This window comes from Tursiops truncatus, chromosome 7, assembly GCF_011762595.2.
Source record: "Tursiops truncatus isolate mTurTru1 chromosome 7, mTurTru1.mat.Y, whole genome shotgun sequence".
In the NCBI taxonomy this organism is placed as follows: domain Eukaryota; kingdom Metazoa; phylum Chordata; class Mammalia; order Artiodactyla; family Delphinidae; genus Tursiops; species Tursiops truncatus.
Window position 1 is genome coordinate 28,097,744 of NC_047040.1, and position 18,288 is coordinate 28,116,031.

General features: G+C 43.5%; 1 protein-coding gene across 11 annotated transcripts in view; it reads left to right on the plus strand.

Moving 5' to 3' along the window:
- PLEKHM3 (pleckstrin homology domain containing M3) overlaps nt 1–18,288 on the plus strand; it is a 217,240-nt gene that overhangs the window by 17,954 nt on the left and 180,998 nt on the right. For all 11 annotated transcript variants that reach the window (XM_073807339.1, XM_073807337.1, XM_073807338.1 and 8 more), the window contains exon 2: nt 4,681–5,603. In XM_073807339.1, the coding sequence (XP_073663440.1) occupies nt 5,003–5,603 (601 nt within the window). In that variant the 5' untranslated portion in view covers nt 4,681–5,002. The remainder of the gene's footprint in view (nt 1–4,680; nt 5,604–18,288) is intronic.

Genomic DNA, 18,288 nt, shown 5'->3' on the forward strand with positions numbered 1-18,288 from the left:
TCGTATCACTAGTGCCTAGAACACAGTAGATGCTTCAGTAAATGTTTATGGAATGAATAAATCACTGCAGCTCTCAAATTCTTTTTAGCTATTTAATTTGTACTGTGAAAGTACAGGCAAAGGGCTGGATCTCTCACATTGGTCTGTTAATTCATTTATTATACTAAAGATTAATTTTTTTTGGCTGTTGTTAAAGCAGTACCTCTATTGTTTATTGCTAGAGATAATCATTATGTGGTAAGAGGAATGTAAGTCAGGTACTAACAACAAAAGAAAAAGGGGGGAAAGAAAACAATGTCGTGATTCTAAAGATACCCACTCAAAAATAATTCATTTATTCAACAAATATTTATTGAACTGCAACTGTGTTTGGGGGGGTCCATGGGTGAACAGAATTGACAGTTGCTGCCTAAGGGGTTATTGACACCGAAACTAGTAATTACAAATGTGATGTGTATAACTTACAGAAGTGCTGGTGCCCTTCTGAACCAAGGCCCTTCTGTCCTTAAATGAGTACATTTAACCTAGTCTGGGACACCAGAGAATGCTTCCCTAAGGAAGTGGCAAGTCCTGATTATTGTTTGCTGTGTGGCAAACTACTCTGAAATTTAGTGTCTGAAAACAGTTTATTATCTCTCATGGTTCTGGGCTAACTGGACTCAGCTGGAAGATTCTCACTTGGGAATCTCTTATGATACTGACTGGGGCTGGAATCATTGGAGAGCTCAACTGGGCTGTCATTCAAGATGGCTTCTTCCCTCACATGTCTGGTGCCTCTGTGCTCTAGCATGTGGTCTCTCCCTCCAGCAGAGTAGCCTGGACTTTCTATATAATCAGCTTAGAGCTCCAAGAGACAGGAAGAGGAAGCCACCAGGCCAGTCAAAGGCTGCACTGCCAATGGGCACAGCCACACTCTACTGATCAAAACATCACAAGCTTTGCCCCGATTCATGGGAGTGGAAAAATAAACTCACTTCTTGATGGGGAAGTAGCAACTTCTCATTGCCAAAAAGCACGTGGGATAGGAGTTATTGCTGTGGCTCTCTTTAGAGAATACAGGTCTGTCACTTGATGTTAGATTGGACCGTGAAGGATGATTAGGCATTGATGCAATGGGCAAAAGAGTCCAGGAGGGAGTAACCCCTCCAGCGATGGGAATAGCCCGTGGGCAGGCCTGGAGATCAAAATGGTAAACCTTGAAGGAGGAACTGAAAGGCCTTTGTAACTAAGTGGAGGAATGAGGGGAAGAAGAGTGGCATGGAAATGCTGGGGCACACAGTGAAGAGTAGAGTATGGTTTTGAAGGGTAAATGCATATTTACATCAGAAAGCAAAGAGAATAGCTGTGTAGGTTCCAGACAGAAGCGATGGAAAGCACTAACAGTGAAATTCCTAGAATAGGAAGAACAGATTAGCCCAGAGGACTTGGGGTGGACTTGGGGGGTGGTTCAGGGAAATCTTACCCCAAATTACATAGCTAGTGTGAGACAGAATTAGGATTTGGACCTAGCTCTGACTCTAGATCCCCTAGATTGCTTGCTATTTCTCCACTGCATTGCTCACTTCACTGCCTATGGAAAGTCATTTTGTATAATAAACTTGAAAATCCCTTGCTAACCAAAAGGTGATTTACTCTTCCTAATTTCTTCCAAGCCATCCAGGCAAATACCTTCTAAGTTTTCTAGACTCAACTCAGAGGGCACCTCCCTTTGAAGGCCTTCTTAATCTCTCCCTCACCTTTGCTGGCAAGTGACCCCTCCCTCCTTCCCCCACCAAATCTGTTTCCATCCTCCTATCAAGGCAGTTTTTTGGACTTATTTTCTTAGGCTCATCATGATAGACTGTGAGCCTCTTTAGGGCAAGGACTGTATCTTATTCATCCTTCCGTCTTCAGCATCTTGGACCTATCGTGACCTTAATGGATGGTAGACGAGTGGTTTCCAGAATCCCTTGTTAAACAGCATTGAAATGGTTCTCAAGTTGAATTGTTACTGCCCTTAATGAGGATTAAATGAGGCATTGCATAGGGAAGTGTCCCTGGGACATCTTACTTTCTGTGGGCCTCAGTGTCCCCTCTGTGAAAGTTGGGGTTGAGAGGATGATCTCGAAGGTCCCGTCTTTGTCTAACAGTCTACAATCTTAGAACGCAGTGTGATGGAGTGTTCCACAAGCCAGCAGTGCTGGCTGTCAATGGTTATATGCTCCTAGCCAGCCTGTGAATACCAAAGCAGGGAGCACAAAGAGTATATTCCTAGACATTTTGATTTTAAAAAAAAAGAAGGAAAGAATCAGTTTAAAGGTATTTACTCTCTCTAGTATGATTAAAGACTGAATTTTAAGAACTAGGTAAGAAAAGGAACATTCATAATAGAATCTTAGGTGAATAACTTAGTGCTCGGCACCTTGGTGCCTCTTCTATAAAATGGGAAACATTTTATTATGTTCATTTAAAATTTTAGTAAATAAAGAACTAGAAATTTTAGATTTATTAGGTATTTCTTTTTCTTAGCGTCTGGTGTACAAGATAAAACTGAAAAATTCCAAGTTTCAAAATGACAGAAGTAGTGAAACTCTGCTATAGGATTCAAGAGACTCAAGGCTTAGCATAGACACAGCAAACAAAACCATGTTTGCAGCTAGAAAAATATTATAACTGATCTTATCGCCAAAAATCAATCTGTGCCTTGCTTCATGAATGCTAACATAATAAACATGAAAATGTAAAAAGTAGACAAATTCACAGTCATTATCACTTTATAAGAGGTTAGCCACCAAGTTCCTGTGACCTGCAAACCTTCTTGATACATTTAAAATAACGGGCTGTATATAGTAGTTTTACTTACACACATTAAGCAATGTAGATTGGTGCTGTTGATTTAAATGTAATGATTTAATGACCTAAGTGCTAAAAATTATTTTAATCAACCACAGAAATTTTGCAGTTTTAAAGAAGAAAGCACATTTATGTACCTTTGCAGCAACTTGCAAAGGTGTTGCTAATTGCCTAGTTTTACCTACTTGTAAGTAGTTAAGGAAAACAAAGCTTACCTAGTTGTTTTGTTTCTTTGTTCATTTTTTTGGTAAAGATACAAAGGTGTATGTTGAGCACATGAAGTGTGGCTAGTGTGACTGAGGAACCTTATTTGATTTTTAATCAGTTTAAATTTATTTATTTATTTATTTTCTAAATTTAAAAAAAATTATTTATTTTATTTATTTATTTTTTTGGCAGTGTTGGGTCTTCGTTGCTGTGCATGGGCTTTCTCTAGTTGTGGCGAGCAGGGGCTACTCTTCATTGAGGTGCGCAGGCTTCTCATTGCAGTAGCTTCTCTTGTTGCGGAGTGTGGGCTCTAAGCGTGCAGGCTTCAGTAGTTGTGGCATGTGGGTTCGGTAGTTGTGGCTCATGGGCTTTGGAGCGCAGGCTCAGTAGTTGTGGCGCACAGGCTTAGTTGCTCCACGGCATGTGGGATCTTCCCGGACCAGGGCTCGAACCCGTGTCCCCTGCATTGTCAGGTGGCTTCTTAACCATTGCGCCACCAGGGAAACCCAATAAATTTAAATTTAAATAGCCATGTATGGCTAGTGTCTACCATATTGGACAGCATCACTGTTCTCGTTTGGCCTGGCCTTGGAGATCTAGCATTTCCCAGACAGTGTGGTTAGTGTTATGATTCTTTCTGCCCAGCCCCAAGGCTGGACCTACTCGTAAGCCAATCCTCAAAGCCTCAGGGAGTTTGGATCCTGAAGCCTTTTTGCAAGATGACTGGAAGAATTGTGAAGTCCAGAGTCATCATCAGGCATTACATAATCTAAGCTTAGGAAACACAACACAAAAACATTCAGGTTAATAAAAGGGCCATTCTCCCTCTCTACTTCCCCCTTGCACCTTTGAGCCTGACAAACCATCAGTGCTTTCACGGTTTGTGACAGGACTCATGCATTTATGACTTTCAGACTGATTACGATATAAGCGCAGTCACAGAATTCCTAGTCTCTTTGGCTAACTCTCTTAGGTCAATATCACAGAGATTTGCCGGGGCAGTCTTTTCACAGCTGCTCGCGTAGGCTTCTCTGTATGAGTAAAAGCTGCTGACCTTAATTCCCCTTATCAAGAGTCCCACCCTGCTCTGTGTAAGTTCTAATACAATGCAGTGATATGTACTCTTTTTTTTTTTTAAGATTTTTAATTTTATTTATTTTTTTGACTGCATTGGGTCTTCGTTGCTGCACGCTGGCTTTCTGTAGTTGCAGTGAGCAGGGGCTACTCTTCATTGCGGTGCACGGGCTTCTCCTTGCGGTGGCTTCTCTTGCTGCGGAGCACAGGCTCTAGGCACATGGGCTTCAGTAGTTGTGGCACGTGGGCTCTGGAGTGCAGGCTCAGTAGTTGTGGCACACGGGCTTAGTTGCTCCACAGCATGTGAGATCTTCCCGGACCAGGGATCGAACCCGTGTTGCCTGCATTGGCAAGTGGATTCTTATCCACTGTGCCACCAGGGTAGTCCCAGCGATGTGTACTCTTGACAGTGGAACTTCTCTGTAGGTGTTGTCCACGTTTGGGCATGACTGCCATGGAAGAGATGTAAAGATGAGGAAGTAAGCGGGCAGATTTATGTATATAGAATACAATGATATAGAATACAATGAACTATGTGCCAATGTTGTTCTTTTCATTTTCTTTCAGGAAATTAAAGATGGTGGTGACATTGCCTTGACAAGCACTTCCTGTTGTCTTTACAGAGGTCTCACTGAAGAATAATCTCAAAGGAATGTTTGTCTCCCAGTACCTTTGTTGATGACTGTTATCATCTAGCAGATGTTTTTAATGTCCTGGAAAACATCAACCACCCTTGTGCTTGGCCTGCTCTGGGCAGCTGAATGAAAGTTCCTTCCAGTTGTTTCCAGAACTCTGTTGCCCAAAACTTTACCTCTCTTTGTCGGGTGAATGTTCATGAAGCCCTTTCCTGAACAAGCTTAGGAGGCTTAGGCCTCTTGGAGCCTGTGACATGGAAGCTTTGGAAGTGGATGATATCAGCCCAGCCCTGGAAGTTACTGAGGATTTCTTTACTACTTTTGATAGTAAGCTAGAAAAGGCTGTGCAGCAAGCAGAGGTTTATGGGATTCAGGAAGTTCCTGAACTGGTGGGGCATGAGGTCCTCAGTAACATAGACAATGGTGCTATCAGAAATGTCTCCTCCCTGGGCAAGGGAGGCATGATCTGGGACCATTGTAAGACCAGGTTCTTAGAAACCAAAGCTCAAAATGTCTTCCCTGCCAAAGAACAGTTTATGGTCCAGAAAGGGACAACCCCAGATAATCTGTCCTGGATGGAACAAAAGGAAGCTTCAACCTTTGATTTTTTCAACATCTGTCAGCGTCGGAGGGACAGACCTCGTTCTGTGAATGATTTATTGGATGAAACTTCTACTTTTAAGCCCGGCCATGCTCGATCAAGGTCAGATATTAGCCAGGTGGACTGGAGGGTGGTCCTCAAAACCATGCCTCTGCAGCAGCAGCAACAACCATCTCTTCAGGGCCCTCACTTCACCAGGACGTCTTTTTTATTGTCCTCATCAAACAAGGTAGAAGATGCTCAAGGAAATATGGGTATGTTTTTATATCTGACTGCAATTAAATAATTGTTGATTTTCCTTTGTCTCTCTTGCATCTACCTCATGAGAGTCTTACTCTCCATTGTCCGTGTCTGGCTTTGCTTACTTAAGCCCCTCTTCCATTTACCTTTGCACTTACCTTACCTGAAGTCTACAGTCTTATTCCGCCTAGGAGGAACTGAGTGAAAAGATGACTACGGTTAATTCTCCTTTCCTAATCTTGTATGTTAGAATCAGAATGTTCTCATGATTAATGTAGTACTTTCCTTTGAACATTGTATGATACCACTTATTCACATTGGTAGATGTTGATCAGCTCACACCTTGGCCATAGTCTTGTGATATGAAGGATTAAAAGATGTGTGAAGACACAGTCCCTGCCTTAAAGAACTTCTCATTAGATTGAGGGGATCAGACACTCCCAAAGACTCAGGAAGGCGCCCAGTGGTGAGAGAAAGGAGGTGCTCAACTGAAATGCCTGGGAGGGAACTTTGTTTTGCTTTATATTGTTGGAATTTTTTTAAAAAAATGAGTGAGTGGCAGCAATTGTCAGAGGATAGAGGAAGGGGAAGACACTCTGGGCTGGGCTTGTCAGGAAGGGCTTGTGAGACATGATGGAACTTGAGCTGGACCTTTAAGGACACTAAGTTGCAGAAAGAGAGTCACAGTTGGAGGACACTCGGTCAGGATTATGGTGTGGACCAAGGGGGAGACAAGGAGACAAGGCTGACCCTTGAGGAGACCAAAGGATCTCATGGCGGTCGTGGGAGGAAACGTTTGGAGAGGTTGGTTAGGACCTCATGGTGCAGGGCCCTGATTTCTTTTTTCCTTGTACTTTATACGTACACACACACACACATGCACGTGAATATGTACTCACCCGTGAACTTCCTCTTCTGTGAGACATGACAAACCATCTCTCTGTTTCCCCCAGCATTTTTCTTCACCATAACCTCATTTATACAGGGTATCCATTTTTCTTACTGATGATTCTTTTTTTTTTTTTTTTTTTTGCGGTACGTGGGCCTCTCACTGTTGTGGGCTCTCCCGCTGCGGAGCACAGGCTCCGGACGCGCAGGCCCAGCAGCCATGGCCCACGGGCCCAGCCGCTCCACGGCACGTGGGATCCTCCCGGACTGGGGCACGAACCCGTGTCCCCTGCATTGGCAGGCGGACTCTCAACCACTGCACCACCAGGGAAGCCCTCTTACTGATGATTCTTCAGTTACCCTGCTTAACCTCTTAATTTAGATGGCTTCTGCTTAATTAACTGGGGAGACTATTTTATGTACTTAACTGCTATTTTAGCGTTTCTTCAATCTCTATCATTGCTTGCTACTCCATTGATACATTTAACATTGTATTTTATTTACTTATTTTACATTAAATTTTAATAACATTTAGTTTGTAAGTATAACTCGAGGCAAGGATATGGTATAGTATGTCCATTAAGGAGATGCAGTCTTCCTGCCTATGAGGTGCTACATTATTTTCACACCCAGTTCAAATCTATCCTTTTAAAATACTCTTTTCCCCCCCACTCAAATTCATGACTTGTAATTCCTTATCTTCTCTCCTAGACTTTCACCAGTCCTCTGTAACATCTAGCCAAATGGTGATCACGGGAGTAAAAAAGAAAAGGACATTATAAAGCACAGGGCTTGGTAACTGGCTAGACATTAGGGGATGAACAAGTTGCTGCGACCTCAGTGCCTGGCAGAATGAGACCTTTGCCTTGGGCTCACGTACAAACAGTTGTACTCATTGATTAGCAAACAACCTCAGTTTTTGTTTGGTTTCTTGGAGTTCACATAGATTTCTTTTTTTTTTAATCACTAAACCACTGTAACCATTCTAAATCCCTGGCATAAACCAAGTTAAGAGGATGTCGTATTTCCAATTTTATTTTTTCCAATCTTGTTTGGATTGTAAATGCAAGAACCAGCCTTCCTCATGTTCTCTAAAGGAAGCTAAAGAAAGAACCTTCCTTAGCTTCTCTCTTGAGGATATGACAGACCATGATTATTACTTTTTAATTCTCAATTTAAAAAGTTTGAGTATTATGTTGAAATATAAGTACTGAGTGGTATTTTGAAAGCTAAACTGTAACCAGTGGCCTTTGCAAGTATTGATATAATATAACCTGGCCCCCTTTTGGTCATCCACGGGATACGCATCCTATCTGGAATTAATAAGGTTGGGGAAATGGCCTGCCAAGTGTCTGACACCTGCTCCGTCTGGCATACTCTGGAGAGCAGGACAGAGAAATCTTGTTCCTGTTGCTCACTAGGTAAAGGGCAGGGGCAAGCAGGGCCCGTGGGCTGCCCACACTTGGGCTGGGGGTGGAGAGGAGCTCTAGGTTCATGGCTGGTCACCCGCTCTGCCGACTGTAATTGTCACAGCATTTGGGAGAGGCGAGGAAGTGGCAACACCCACGTGCAGAGTCAAGATCAGCCAAGATCTCTGAGTGAAGTTCACTTTAGAACCTTTGAAAGTAGCCGTCCAAACTGAAGAAAGGCTTATTGTCTCTCCTGAAGGCATATGCCAAAAGCAGAGGGAGGCGGTATGGTATCTTGGCCAGAGCTGTAGCTGAGGACCCAGGAGATCGCGGTCAGGCCAGGTCTCTCCCTTGAGCTTCAGACTCGCGTATCCGGCTCTTTGGTGAACACCTCTGCTGGAGTGTCCCACAGGCTCTTCATATTCGGTGTCCAGACAGGGCCCGTCATCCTCACATCCTCCACTCTAGCTGTTCTAAAAATTAACAAGGGTTAGTGATAGGCTAAGGGCTCCTCAGAAGAAATAAAATGTAGTCAAATGGGTCTCCTTTGAGGAGGGCGACTTGGTGTTTTTGTGTGTGTGCATCCCAGGAAGAGCACCTTTACTAAACAACAGGAAACAAAACGTGCCAGGAATCTGACCAGATACACAAAGCAGCAGGTGAGATTCCTGATGGGAAAGAATGACTCCCCATGGAACATAAATAGATCCCCTCAAAGTACATATATTTCACACGAGTGTGTACATACATATGTAATATATTAAAAGAAATTCCGTTTCTACCACGAGAAGTTACTCAGCAACAATAAATCAACGTCACACCTGAGACAGGGAAGTGCGGGCGCTGCAGCCATGTTGTAAACCGAGGCGCACCTCCGTCCTGCACACGCCTCCCCTCTGTGCGCTGTGCACACTTGCTGGCTGGGGGCTTCTCTCTGCCCCTCCCCCCAGGCTCAGCAGATCCAGTGTTTGTGGAAGAGCGCGTCAGGGAAGAAAGGTGGCCCTGTGGCCTTGGAGCCCACCCTGCAGAGCCCAGGAGCTGACTGCAGCGGGGAGGCAAACACCCGAGGCCACCGCCGCCTGCCTGAAGGGCCACCTCGGCTCTGGGGTGAAGGGCAGCGCTTGGGACCCCAGCAATGGCACGGCAGTGCACCTGGTTTTCAGCAAAGAGTGTGTCTCTGGGGTCCACCCAGGGCCCTCCAGATCTTTGTAGTTTGGCCAGCGGGGTCTTCTCCTAGGATCAAATGGCTTTTGGGAGGGGAGTAGAGTGTCCAGAGTCACCAGGGCTCAGCCCTGTGAGTGTGTGTATGTGCGTGTGCACACGCCCGCATACACACGTGCTTCAGTGGAGGTCAGCAAGTTGCAAACAAGTGTTCTACAGGGGCGTGCTCAAATAGTGTCTGCTTTGGGGTCAGTTTGTCACTGCGTTCTGAGTGTCCCCATGCCAAAGTGGATTTGTTCAAAAGATGCCAGTTGCTAGAGGCTACAGATACAGAAGACACGTTACACACTGCGGGGTGCAACCCTCTCAGGGCATGGCACAGAGTTTTAGTAAGAAAACAAACAGAAGAAATGCACAGGAACCCTTTCCTCACTGTAAAGCCCTTTCCTGACACCACAGGCAGACGGGGAAAGGCTATCAGGGTTTGTGTCTAGCCCTGTCACTCTCTCACTTATGGGCTTTATTACTTTTTAGTCTTGTGTTTTCTCCAGTTGATTTTTATTTTTTTCTGGATCCTTTTTCTGAGGCCCCTGAGTAGCTTAAAGACTTAAACCAGGAGCAGTTCTTCTCCTCCTCGACCGCCGCTTCCTCCTCTTCTGCCACCCTCATTCCCTCCCTTTCCTTCCATAATGAGAAGCCCAAGGGTCTTCTTCATTAGGTAGGGCCTCTGTGTCTTCTGCCTCGTTTGGCAATGATTAACTAGGCTTGTGAGCCTTACTGAGGATAAATGATGCTTTGGGTATAAAGCAAACCAGATTTTGGCATATTGAGGGCAGTGGGTAGCTGGGGTGTAGTAGGAGTTGTTTGGCTAATGGGCAAGCCTGTCTGAAGAAGGCCTTCTTGTCAGACAAAGTAGCATATTGGTTAAAACAATGACTATAAACCTAGACTGTTAGAATTTCATTCCTTGTTTCAGTACTTACTAGCTGTGTAATATAGGGCAGGTTTCTTAATCTCTCTGAACCTTAATTTTTTTGGGGGGGGGCCATAAAGTGTGGGATAATAGTAGTACTTACCTCAATATCTTGTGAGCATTAAATGGGTTAAAAGATCTAAAGTGCTTCTGAGAACCATGTTTGGCACACAGTAAACACTTAATAGAGGTCTTAAACATTTAATAATATTATTATTACTATTACAATTGAATTTGGAAGTCATCCATGAGAAGCAAAGTGATACTACCAATCACTCCTAGTTTTCCCTGGCATAGTCAGTTTCATAAAATGGCCTCGTAATAAATATTTCTTGAATTGGCCTTCCTGCATTGTACTTTCTCATAGCTGTTAACTGGTTTGTTAATGGGAAATAAACCATCCATTCCCTCTCTCATACTGATTTGTCATCAACTGTTTACTGTCTTCTACGCCAGAGTTTATGGTCACTGAGGAAGGGATTGTTTCTTATGCATTGCATTATCCTCAGTGCCTAATATAGTGCCCTGAACATAATACATCCTGAAAACATTTTCTTACAGGTGAGATGCATGTATTTCTGATCGAAATCAAGCTGATACATTAAGAACATTAGTTCTTTAGCCGGTTTATGTCCTTCTGGAAAAAGAACAACTCCACCCTCTTTTCCGAGGGCCTCGCACCATCATCTAGCATCTCATACCTTGCACATCCTCTCTGTGAAGTTCTTTAGCAGCAGGAAATGAAGATTTGCTTTCATCTCAAAGGCTGCTGTGCACTATCCTTGTGATAAGAGAGAATCAAACAGATACGGCTTGTAAAGTAGCCCCTGGTGTTGGAAGAATGGTGCCCTGGCCTTGGAGGAGTCTCCAGACACCATCTCAGATGCCAGGGTCACACAGGCATGGTTACGATTACCCTTTGTAGAGGAATCTGACTGCTGTTTGGTGAGCACAAAGCCTGGGGAGATAATTGTGGTGTGCCCGTCAGTCTTTCTGAAGTTGGCAGTCACGTGAGGTAATTTTTTGCATCACTCCTCAACTTTTCCCCGTTCCCTCATAGTGTTTCTTTACAGAAGGCTATTGCTTTGGATTTGAAGATCACTTCTTTCCTAGGTTTTTGCTATATATGAGAGCAGAATACATCAAAGAGATTAACAGCCTACTTGTTACTATCAAAGCCAACATCCGAGCACCTGGTGTGTTCATCCTCAGGGTAAGTGAGAGAGCCCAGGTGGAAAGAGAAGGGAAAAAATAACAATAACAGCAGCAAACACTTACTTTGTTCACTATTTTCAGTGCTGTGCAGATAGCAGCTTATTTAATTCCTATAACCCTCCTGTGATATAGGTATTTTTATTGCGCCCTTTTTAAGGATGAGGCCACTGAGGTACAGAGAGCTTAAGTAACGTGCTTACAGTCCCCCAGCGAGTAAAAAGTGGATCCTCGATTTGGACCCGGGCACTCTTTCTTCAGACTCCATGCTCTTAACCCCTAAGCTGGAGCTGGACCCCTAACTTTGGAAGCCAGTAGTTCTCAGTCTCCGGAACCCTCCACTATAGAAGGCTTGTTGGCAATCAGTCCCTGTGGGAGTAAAGGGTAGGAAGTGGTGTGGAGGAAACAGACCTGGGTGATAATGTTCATCAACTAAAATTACTCCCTCAGGGAATCACTGGTTAGGAAAACTGAGACCCACCCAAGCAGTCTAGCTAAGCAAGGATTGTTTCCTGCCTTTAACACATTTACTACGTGAACAGTGCAGAGCTGGTCACAGTCCTTTAGAGGACCAACGAATCTGCAAAAGGAAGACTGTAACTTTGCCTTTCACACTCTTGAATGTTATCCATACAGAAAAGCATAAGTGAACCGACCCCTCTGGGTTTGTGACCACGGAAAGAAGGCTTCAGAGTTTTGCCCCATCTTTGGCTTCCTTTTTCAGTCTTACTCAGAAGCCTGTGAATGCATTCTAGAGATGTCATTGCCTCAGGAAAACAGACTATGCTGAGTGCTAGGGTACTGCAAGTGGTTCCTACTAGGTGGATGGAGTATAGCTTGAATCCAATGTAGTTAAGACTACCTGCATTACCTGAGGATAGAATAGTCATAGCAAAAGGGTTAGGTCATAAACTGATGGGGAAGGAATAGATCTAAGGTGAGATGGCAACAGCAGTTCTTTTTTTCAGCTTTATTGAAGTATAATTGACAAAATTGTACGACATTTTAGGCGTACATCATGATGATTTGATATATGTATACGTTATGAAAGGATGTACCCATCCATTAAATAACACAGTCATCACCTCATTTCAAAGGCAGCTATTTCTAGAGAACCTCAAGGTAGGTGGTGGAGACCGAAGCTTCGTCAGCACCAGCTCCCTGGCTTCTGCCATCCCAGGGTCTGCCATGCCCTAGGCAGCTGTAGCGAGGTGTGACTGGGAACTAGCCCTGAGGGAGGACCTGATCCCGCAACCAGAATGGCTCCTTTTTAGTCCTAATCTTCATTCTGTACAGGCATGCTCCTGACTAGTATCTGTCTTAACCCTTTCCCCCTTTGCACCGCTGTTACCCTGTTCTTGTTCACTAAGTAATGATACAGCCAGAGGCAGCAGGGAATTTCCCGTGGGATAAAAAAGACGGGGTCCTAACACCATAGAATTACAATCCAATATAAACATATATTAAGGTAAGAACATAGAACGCCATAAGAACGTGTGGACACTAGATATGTTATCAATATGAAAAATAGCTATATACACACACACTCTCTCTCTCTCTCTCTCATCCCTCTAAGTATATACACACGGTAGAGGAAGGTGAGGCTATATGGAGAGAACAGTCAGCAAGGACTTGCAAACATTGTATCGTAGCTCTACCCCAACTCACCATGTAGGTTTGGAAGATACTTGTCTACTGCCTTTGGTTTGTAAACTCGTGAAGCAGGTTAAATTATCTCTATAATCTTTCCTAACTCTAAAATGATATTATTCTAGGATGTTGTTGAACTGACCTTGACTTACGGTTGTGTGGGAGCCAATTACTATAGTCAGAGAGGTAATGGAAGGTCATGATGGGAATATATGTATGGTTGAAATTAGGTAACACAGAAGCATTTCCACGTGCCTTGTGACTCTACTTCTGGATGAACTGCTGTTGCAATTTTTCAAATAAAAAAGTTTTAGAAGAACTCCTTGGCATTAGCTATGGAGCTCTGAAACTCAGCAGACTGCCCGAATCTGACTGACTTTTCCCTCCCTGTGTTCACATTTTCATCTGCTTGGCAAGGGCAGTGGTCAGCTGGGCTTTTGTTTCAGTCGGTTTCACTCTCTGGTGACCTGGTACCATCCCTCTGCCTGTTTTTCTTGTGCTGAGTACTTTAGGAGAAGGTCTCAAGCAGAGTTTTTCTGTAGGGCTAGAAAAACCATGGCAGTATGGTTTCTTTATCTGGAGTTCTATGTTACTCTGTTTTGATTCCCTTTTTCCCCATCTTTCACTAGAGAAAAAAAAAAAAAAAAGAAAAAGAAAGCCAAATTTGGGACTTATACTAAAATGACTGCTTTTTCAATTATGATGTTTCTCAAAAGACTTGGAGCCAGTAGAGGTGGGAATATTCCTACGGGCTTAGAACAAGTGAGGTCACCAGGACATGGGCTCTGCTGAATTTATGATTCACTCTTCAGCAAGATTAGTCAGTGCAAAGAAGTTGCTAAAATAGGTCACAGAAAGTTGATTTTATATGGTTGTATAGTTTCCATTGGTTATATTTTTCGGAAACCCAACATGCCTCATTGCCAGCCCGCATCCTGATTCCTAACAAATGTATATGGGAACTCTGAAAATGAAATGTCTGGCATTTTTATGCGGTTGTTCTGTTAATGTATTTTATCTTTCTTGGCTAAGGAGAACTATAGTTACTAATTTCACAAACTGCTAGAGTTACTTTCTTAAAACACAGATCTTTTCGTGCTACTCTGTTCTCAAAAATGAATCATGTTCCCCATTGTTTACAAAATCAAGTGTAAATTTTTTAAAGCATCTTTCCCATCTTTCCAAGCTTATCACCTGCACCTTTCTTCACCCCATCTGTGTGCTAGTTTTGAATGTGCCGTGTGCGTTCAAGCTCCTGGGACTTTGCTCGTGATGTCTCTTCACCCACAATACCTTCTCTGTCTTCTTCACTTTTCAGAATCCTCCATTTTCTTTCAAGGACCAGTTCAAATGCCACATCATCCCTAAGACCTTTCCATATTTTCCCATTAAAAAAAAATTGAAGTATAAGTAACTTACAATATTGTATTAACTTGAGGTACACAACATACCTATTTTCTATTTTTATAGATTATACTCTGCATAAAGTTATCATAAAACATTGGCTGTATCTCCTGTACCATGCATCACATTCTTGTAAATTATTTATTTTATACGTGGTAGTCCGTACCTCCTAATCCTTCTAATTCACCTATCTTGCTCCTCCTCTGACCCCTTTCCCCTCTGATAACCACTGGTTTGTTCTCTGTTTCTTGTGTTTCTTTTAAATTAAAATTATTTTTTTTCTCTTATTTTATGTTTCCATAGCACATTTTATTCTGCCGCACATTATAGGTAATTGCTTGTACATTCATCTCCCACACTAGGTTGGCAGTTCTTTGATAAAATGAATTGTATTGTAGACAACTTTCTATCATTATCAGGTATGAGCATATGCAAGGTGTTTGGTTGGACTCTATGTATTGGTGCTTGGAAAATCAGGACAGCACTGTTTTATTTGTTTGTTTCCAGAATGAAAATGGCCTTTCTTTCATTTTTCCTTACCTAAAGCTTGAGTCAAGTTGAATGAATGTTATTAGTATTAATACTGTCAATAAGAGCTATCACTTAATGAGAGTTAACTTTATGCCCAGACCTGTGCTAAGGAATATTCATCCATTATCTTATTTAATATTAATAATAGTTTCATATGTTAGACTAAGAGATTAATATTTTGCTGATTTTACAAAGGAGGAAGCCAAGCCTTAGAGAAGGTAACCTCACCCAAGGCCACCTGGCTAGTATGTGGTGGAGCTAGGACCCCAAGCCAAGCCCATTCTGGAGGCCACACCTAACCACGCTCTAATGCTGCCTCTCAGGTCTGAGGAAGCTTAGGCCTCATCCCCTCCACCACAGGTAAAGCACAGTGTCATCTAGATTGAAAGTCTGGGGGTTGGAGTTCCACTCTCAACTTGCACACTCTGTGGTATAACCTTGGCCAAGTCACTTTGTTTCCTGGAACCTCTTTCCAAATCTGTTAAATCAGTTAGAATGTGTTTAGAAGCAAGTAATAGAAACTCAGCTGAAAGTGACATAAACAGTGAGGCCATTTATCATCTTATTTTTTCACGTATCTAACAGATAGCTATTGGACACTTAGTGAACATCAAACACTGTATGCAGTGAACACTTAAGGACACCTACCTCTGGTGGCCCCAGGGTCATCAAGATCCAGGCACTTTTCATCTTTTTCCTCTGCTATCCTCAGTATATTGGTAGTGTCTCTTCTCTCCCTCAGTTATGCAAGATGGCTACAGCAGTCCCAAGGATATATGTCGTCCGCCAAAGTCAGGAAGGGAAAGCAGGGCACTTCCTCTGGGTCTCTTCCCAGAGGACCCGAAAAGCACCTCGTCTGCAGCCAGAACTGGGTTGCGTGCCTTCCCCTAAAGCAATCTCCGGCAAAGGAAAATGTGGTTACTGATTGGGTTAAACAAATCATGATTCTTTTTGTGGGGCAGGGGAGAGGCCATCTCCACAACTGAACAAAATTAGGGTTCCGTTGGTAAATAAGGGGGAGACAGTTGATAGGCTAGAGGCCCCTGACAGGTTCTACTTCAGATAGGGCTGGGCTGAAGAGATTTCTGGTCCCTTCTGGCTCTAAGTTTCTACGATTCTGTGTTACCCAAAGATATAGCAATGGAATGCCACTTATCTTAAAATCTGGTGGCCTAAGTATGAGAGATTCTCTTATACTTAATTCGTATAGATTAACGAAACAGAATGAGAAGCTCACGATGGCCAAGAGTGAGCATCATTTGAAAGTTGATGTTTGGAAATGTTTTCTGGGTCAACAAGTTCTATAAGCACTAGAAATTACCCTTGTCACAGAAGGCAGAAAACCTCTGAACTTAAGAGGTTGGGTCTGTGATCTCCTGGTCAGGTTCACACTTGAGAAGTGAAATTGACCAGGTCTGTGTTGACTTATGCACTATCACTGTTGCTCATAGCACAAAGAACTTAGATGGAAAAGATCCCCAGCTGGTGTGTCTAGCTAATACATAGCTAGATATGTTATGGATCTCTTTCTTCTAGAGCCTGCACAGATATGTCTTTTCCCCTAGGTTAATGAAGGGAAAACACATGGGATATTCTCTTTTACCCATAAAGAAAGATCTCCAAAGTAACTCACAGAAGAGATATCACTTGAGCCTAGTTCATTTCTACCAGAATAAGTTAACAAATATCTGTGAGCACTACTGTGGCCAGCACTGTGTGAGGGCTTATATACCATATTGAAAATGTACAAAACACAGCCCCTCTTTGGTTCCTGTAGCATCATTCGCTTCATGTTCTTTGCTATGGACATTTGTGGCAGTGTCATGATTGATGTGCATACTGTTAATTTCACTTCCCTCATGCCCTCTAATGAGAACAAGGACCTAAATTTGGTTAATTTCCCCCTAGTCTCTGGCTTAAACACAGTTGAATAATAACATGAAGCAAATAGACTTGGAAAACTGTTTTATTAACCAGAAATGTAAAGAAAAGAGACTTGATTGTGGTCTAGAATGTCAGAGAAGTCTTCACTGAGGAAAGGATGTTCCAGCTGAGCACTGAGGGTTGAGCACACAGCCGAGGTGGAGATGAACACAGGCTTTGTGTGGGGTGGTCAGAGGCTAAGCCAGAACAGGACTACATTTTGTAGAGCAGTGGGCTGAGATTATGGAGGACCTTCAAAGCCAGACAGAGAGAATTAACATGATATGTTTGGCAAGAAGCACTTGAAAATTTCTTGAGAGTCAAGATTAAAAGGATAATTTACAGAAAGTCTGGAAGCTGGCAGTGGCCAAGGGTAGTGGGGGGCGGGTTGCAGGGAATCTCCTTCCCTATAGCTTTTGTGTCCATGTAAAGATTCATCAGTTAGAATGGCCCCCTTGGCCTCTCTCCCTCCCTTTGCACACTTCACCCCTGGGGAGGAGTAACTTATGGGCAACTTGAGGAGAGGAACCAGGCATGTGTAACTCAGCCTCTACAGGAAGCACTGATTCTGGTCCGCTCCTCTAGGCCTGCTCCACCACCCACCAGCCTTTCATGGGTGGTCCCTGGGAGGGGAGCCTGTGCTGATCCAGTGCTGCGGGTGACTCAATGGTGAGTCTGTGGAATTCTGGGGTGCTACACACCTAAGCTGTGTCCTCCAGCTGGCTCATGTTTTGATTTCTATGCGTCTGACTACCCTCTGTCAATCTCAGTTGGTTTAGAACTTGGGTGAAAAAAAGTGATGCTATTTATTGGGTCCCCTCAGGCCCTAACAGTACGTGGGGTGGATTGGTAGATGGAAAGAATTGAAGGGATGGAAATGAGAAGGCTCTGCGGTCATCATGATGTGAGGTGATGGGGACTCAAATGAGGGCGACTGTGGTAAAAGAGAAAGTGGGACTTGTGAAGAGAGAAAGGAGGGCTGTCACTGGGCTGTAAACTGTTGACAGGGTCTGTCTGATTCACCTGGTGTTTCCACGATTCTAGCTTAGTCCTTGGTGCATACATTCGACAAATACTTATAGAGCCAGCCACTGGGAATACGAAGGGAGAGAGACATTCAGGTCTCTGTCTTCAAGGAGCAGTTCTTTGAACGAAATAAAACAATGTTGTAAGATAGAGAGGGACTGAGGGGGGCCCTTTAACTGAGTGCTGAGGGATGAAGGCCTCACTGAGGATGGCACCTTTGAGGTGAAAAGCTGAGGGAGTTGAATACATCAGTGGAGCTGGGGGCAGATGTTCCAAACCTAGGATACAGCAGCTTCAGAGTCCTTGAGGCCAGAAAGTGCTCGGCTTGTTCAAAACCCATGAGAGGCTTTTGGCTGGAGTGAGAGAAGAAATGTGAGATGATGTGAGGGGAGGTCAGCAACAATCAGAGGCCAGATTGTGCGGGACAGAAAGTAGAGGCATTAGAAGAATCTGGAATCTGAAGGAAGGAGACAGATTGAGCCTTAGAAGACGTAGGTTCAAGTGAATAATTTTGAATAGACA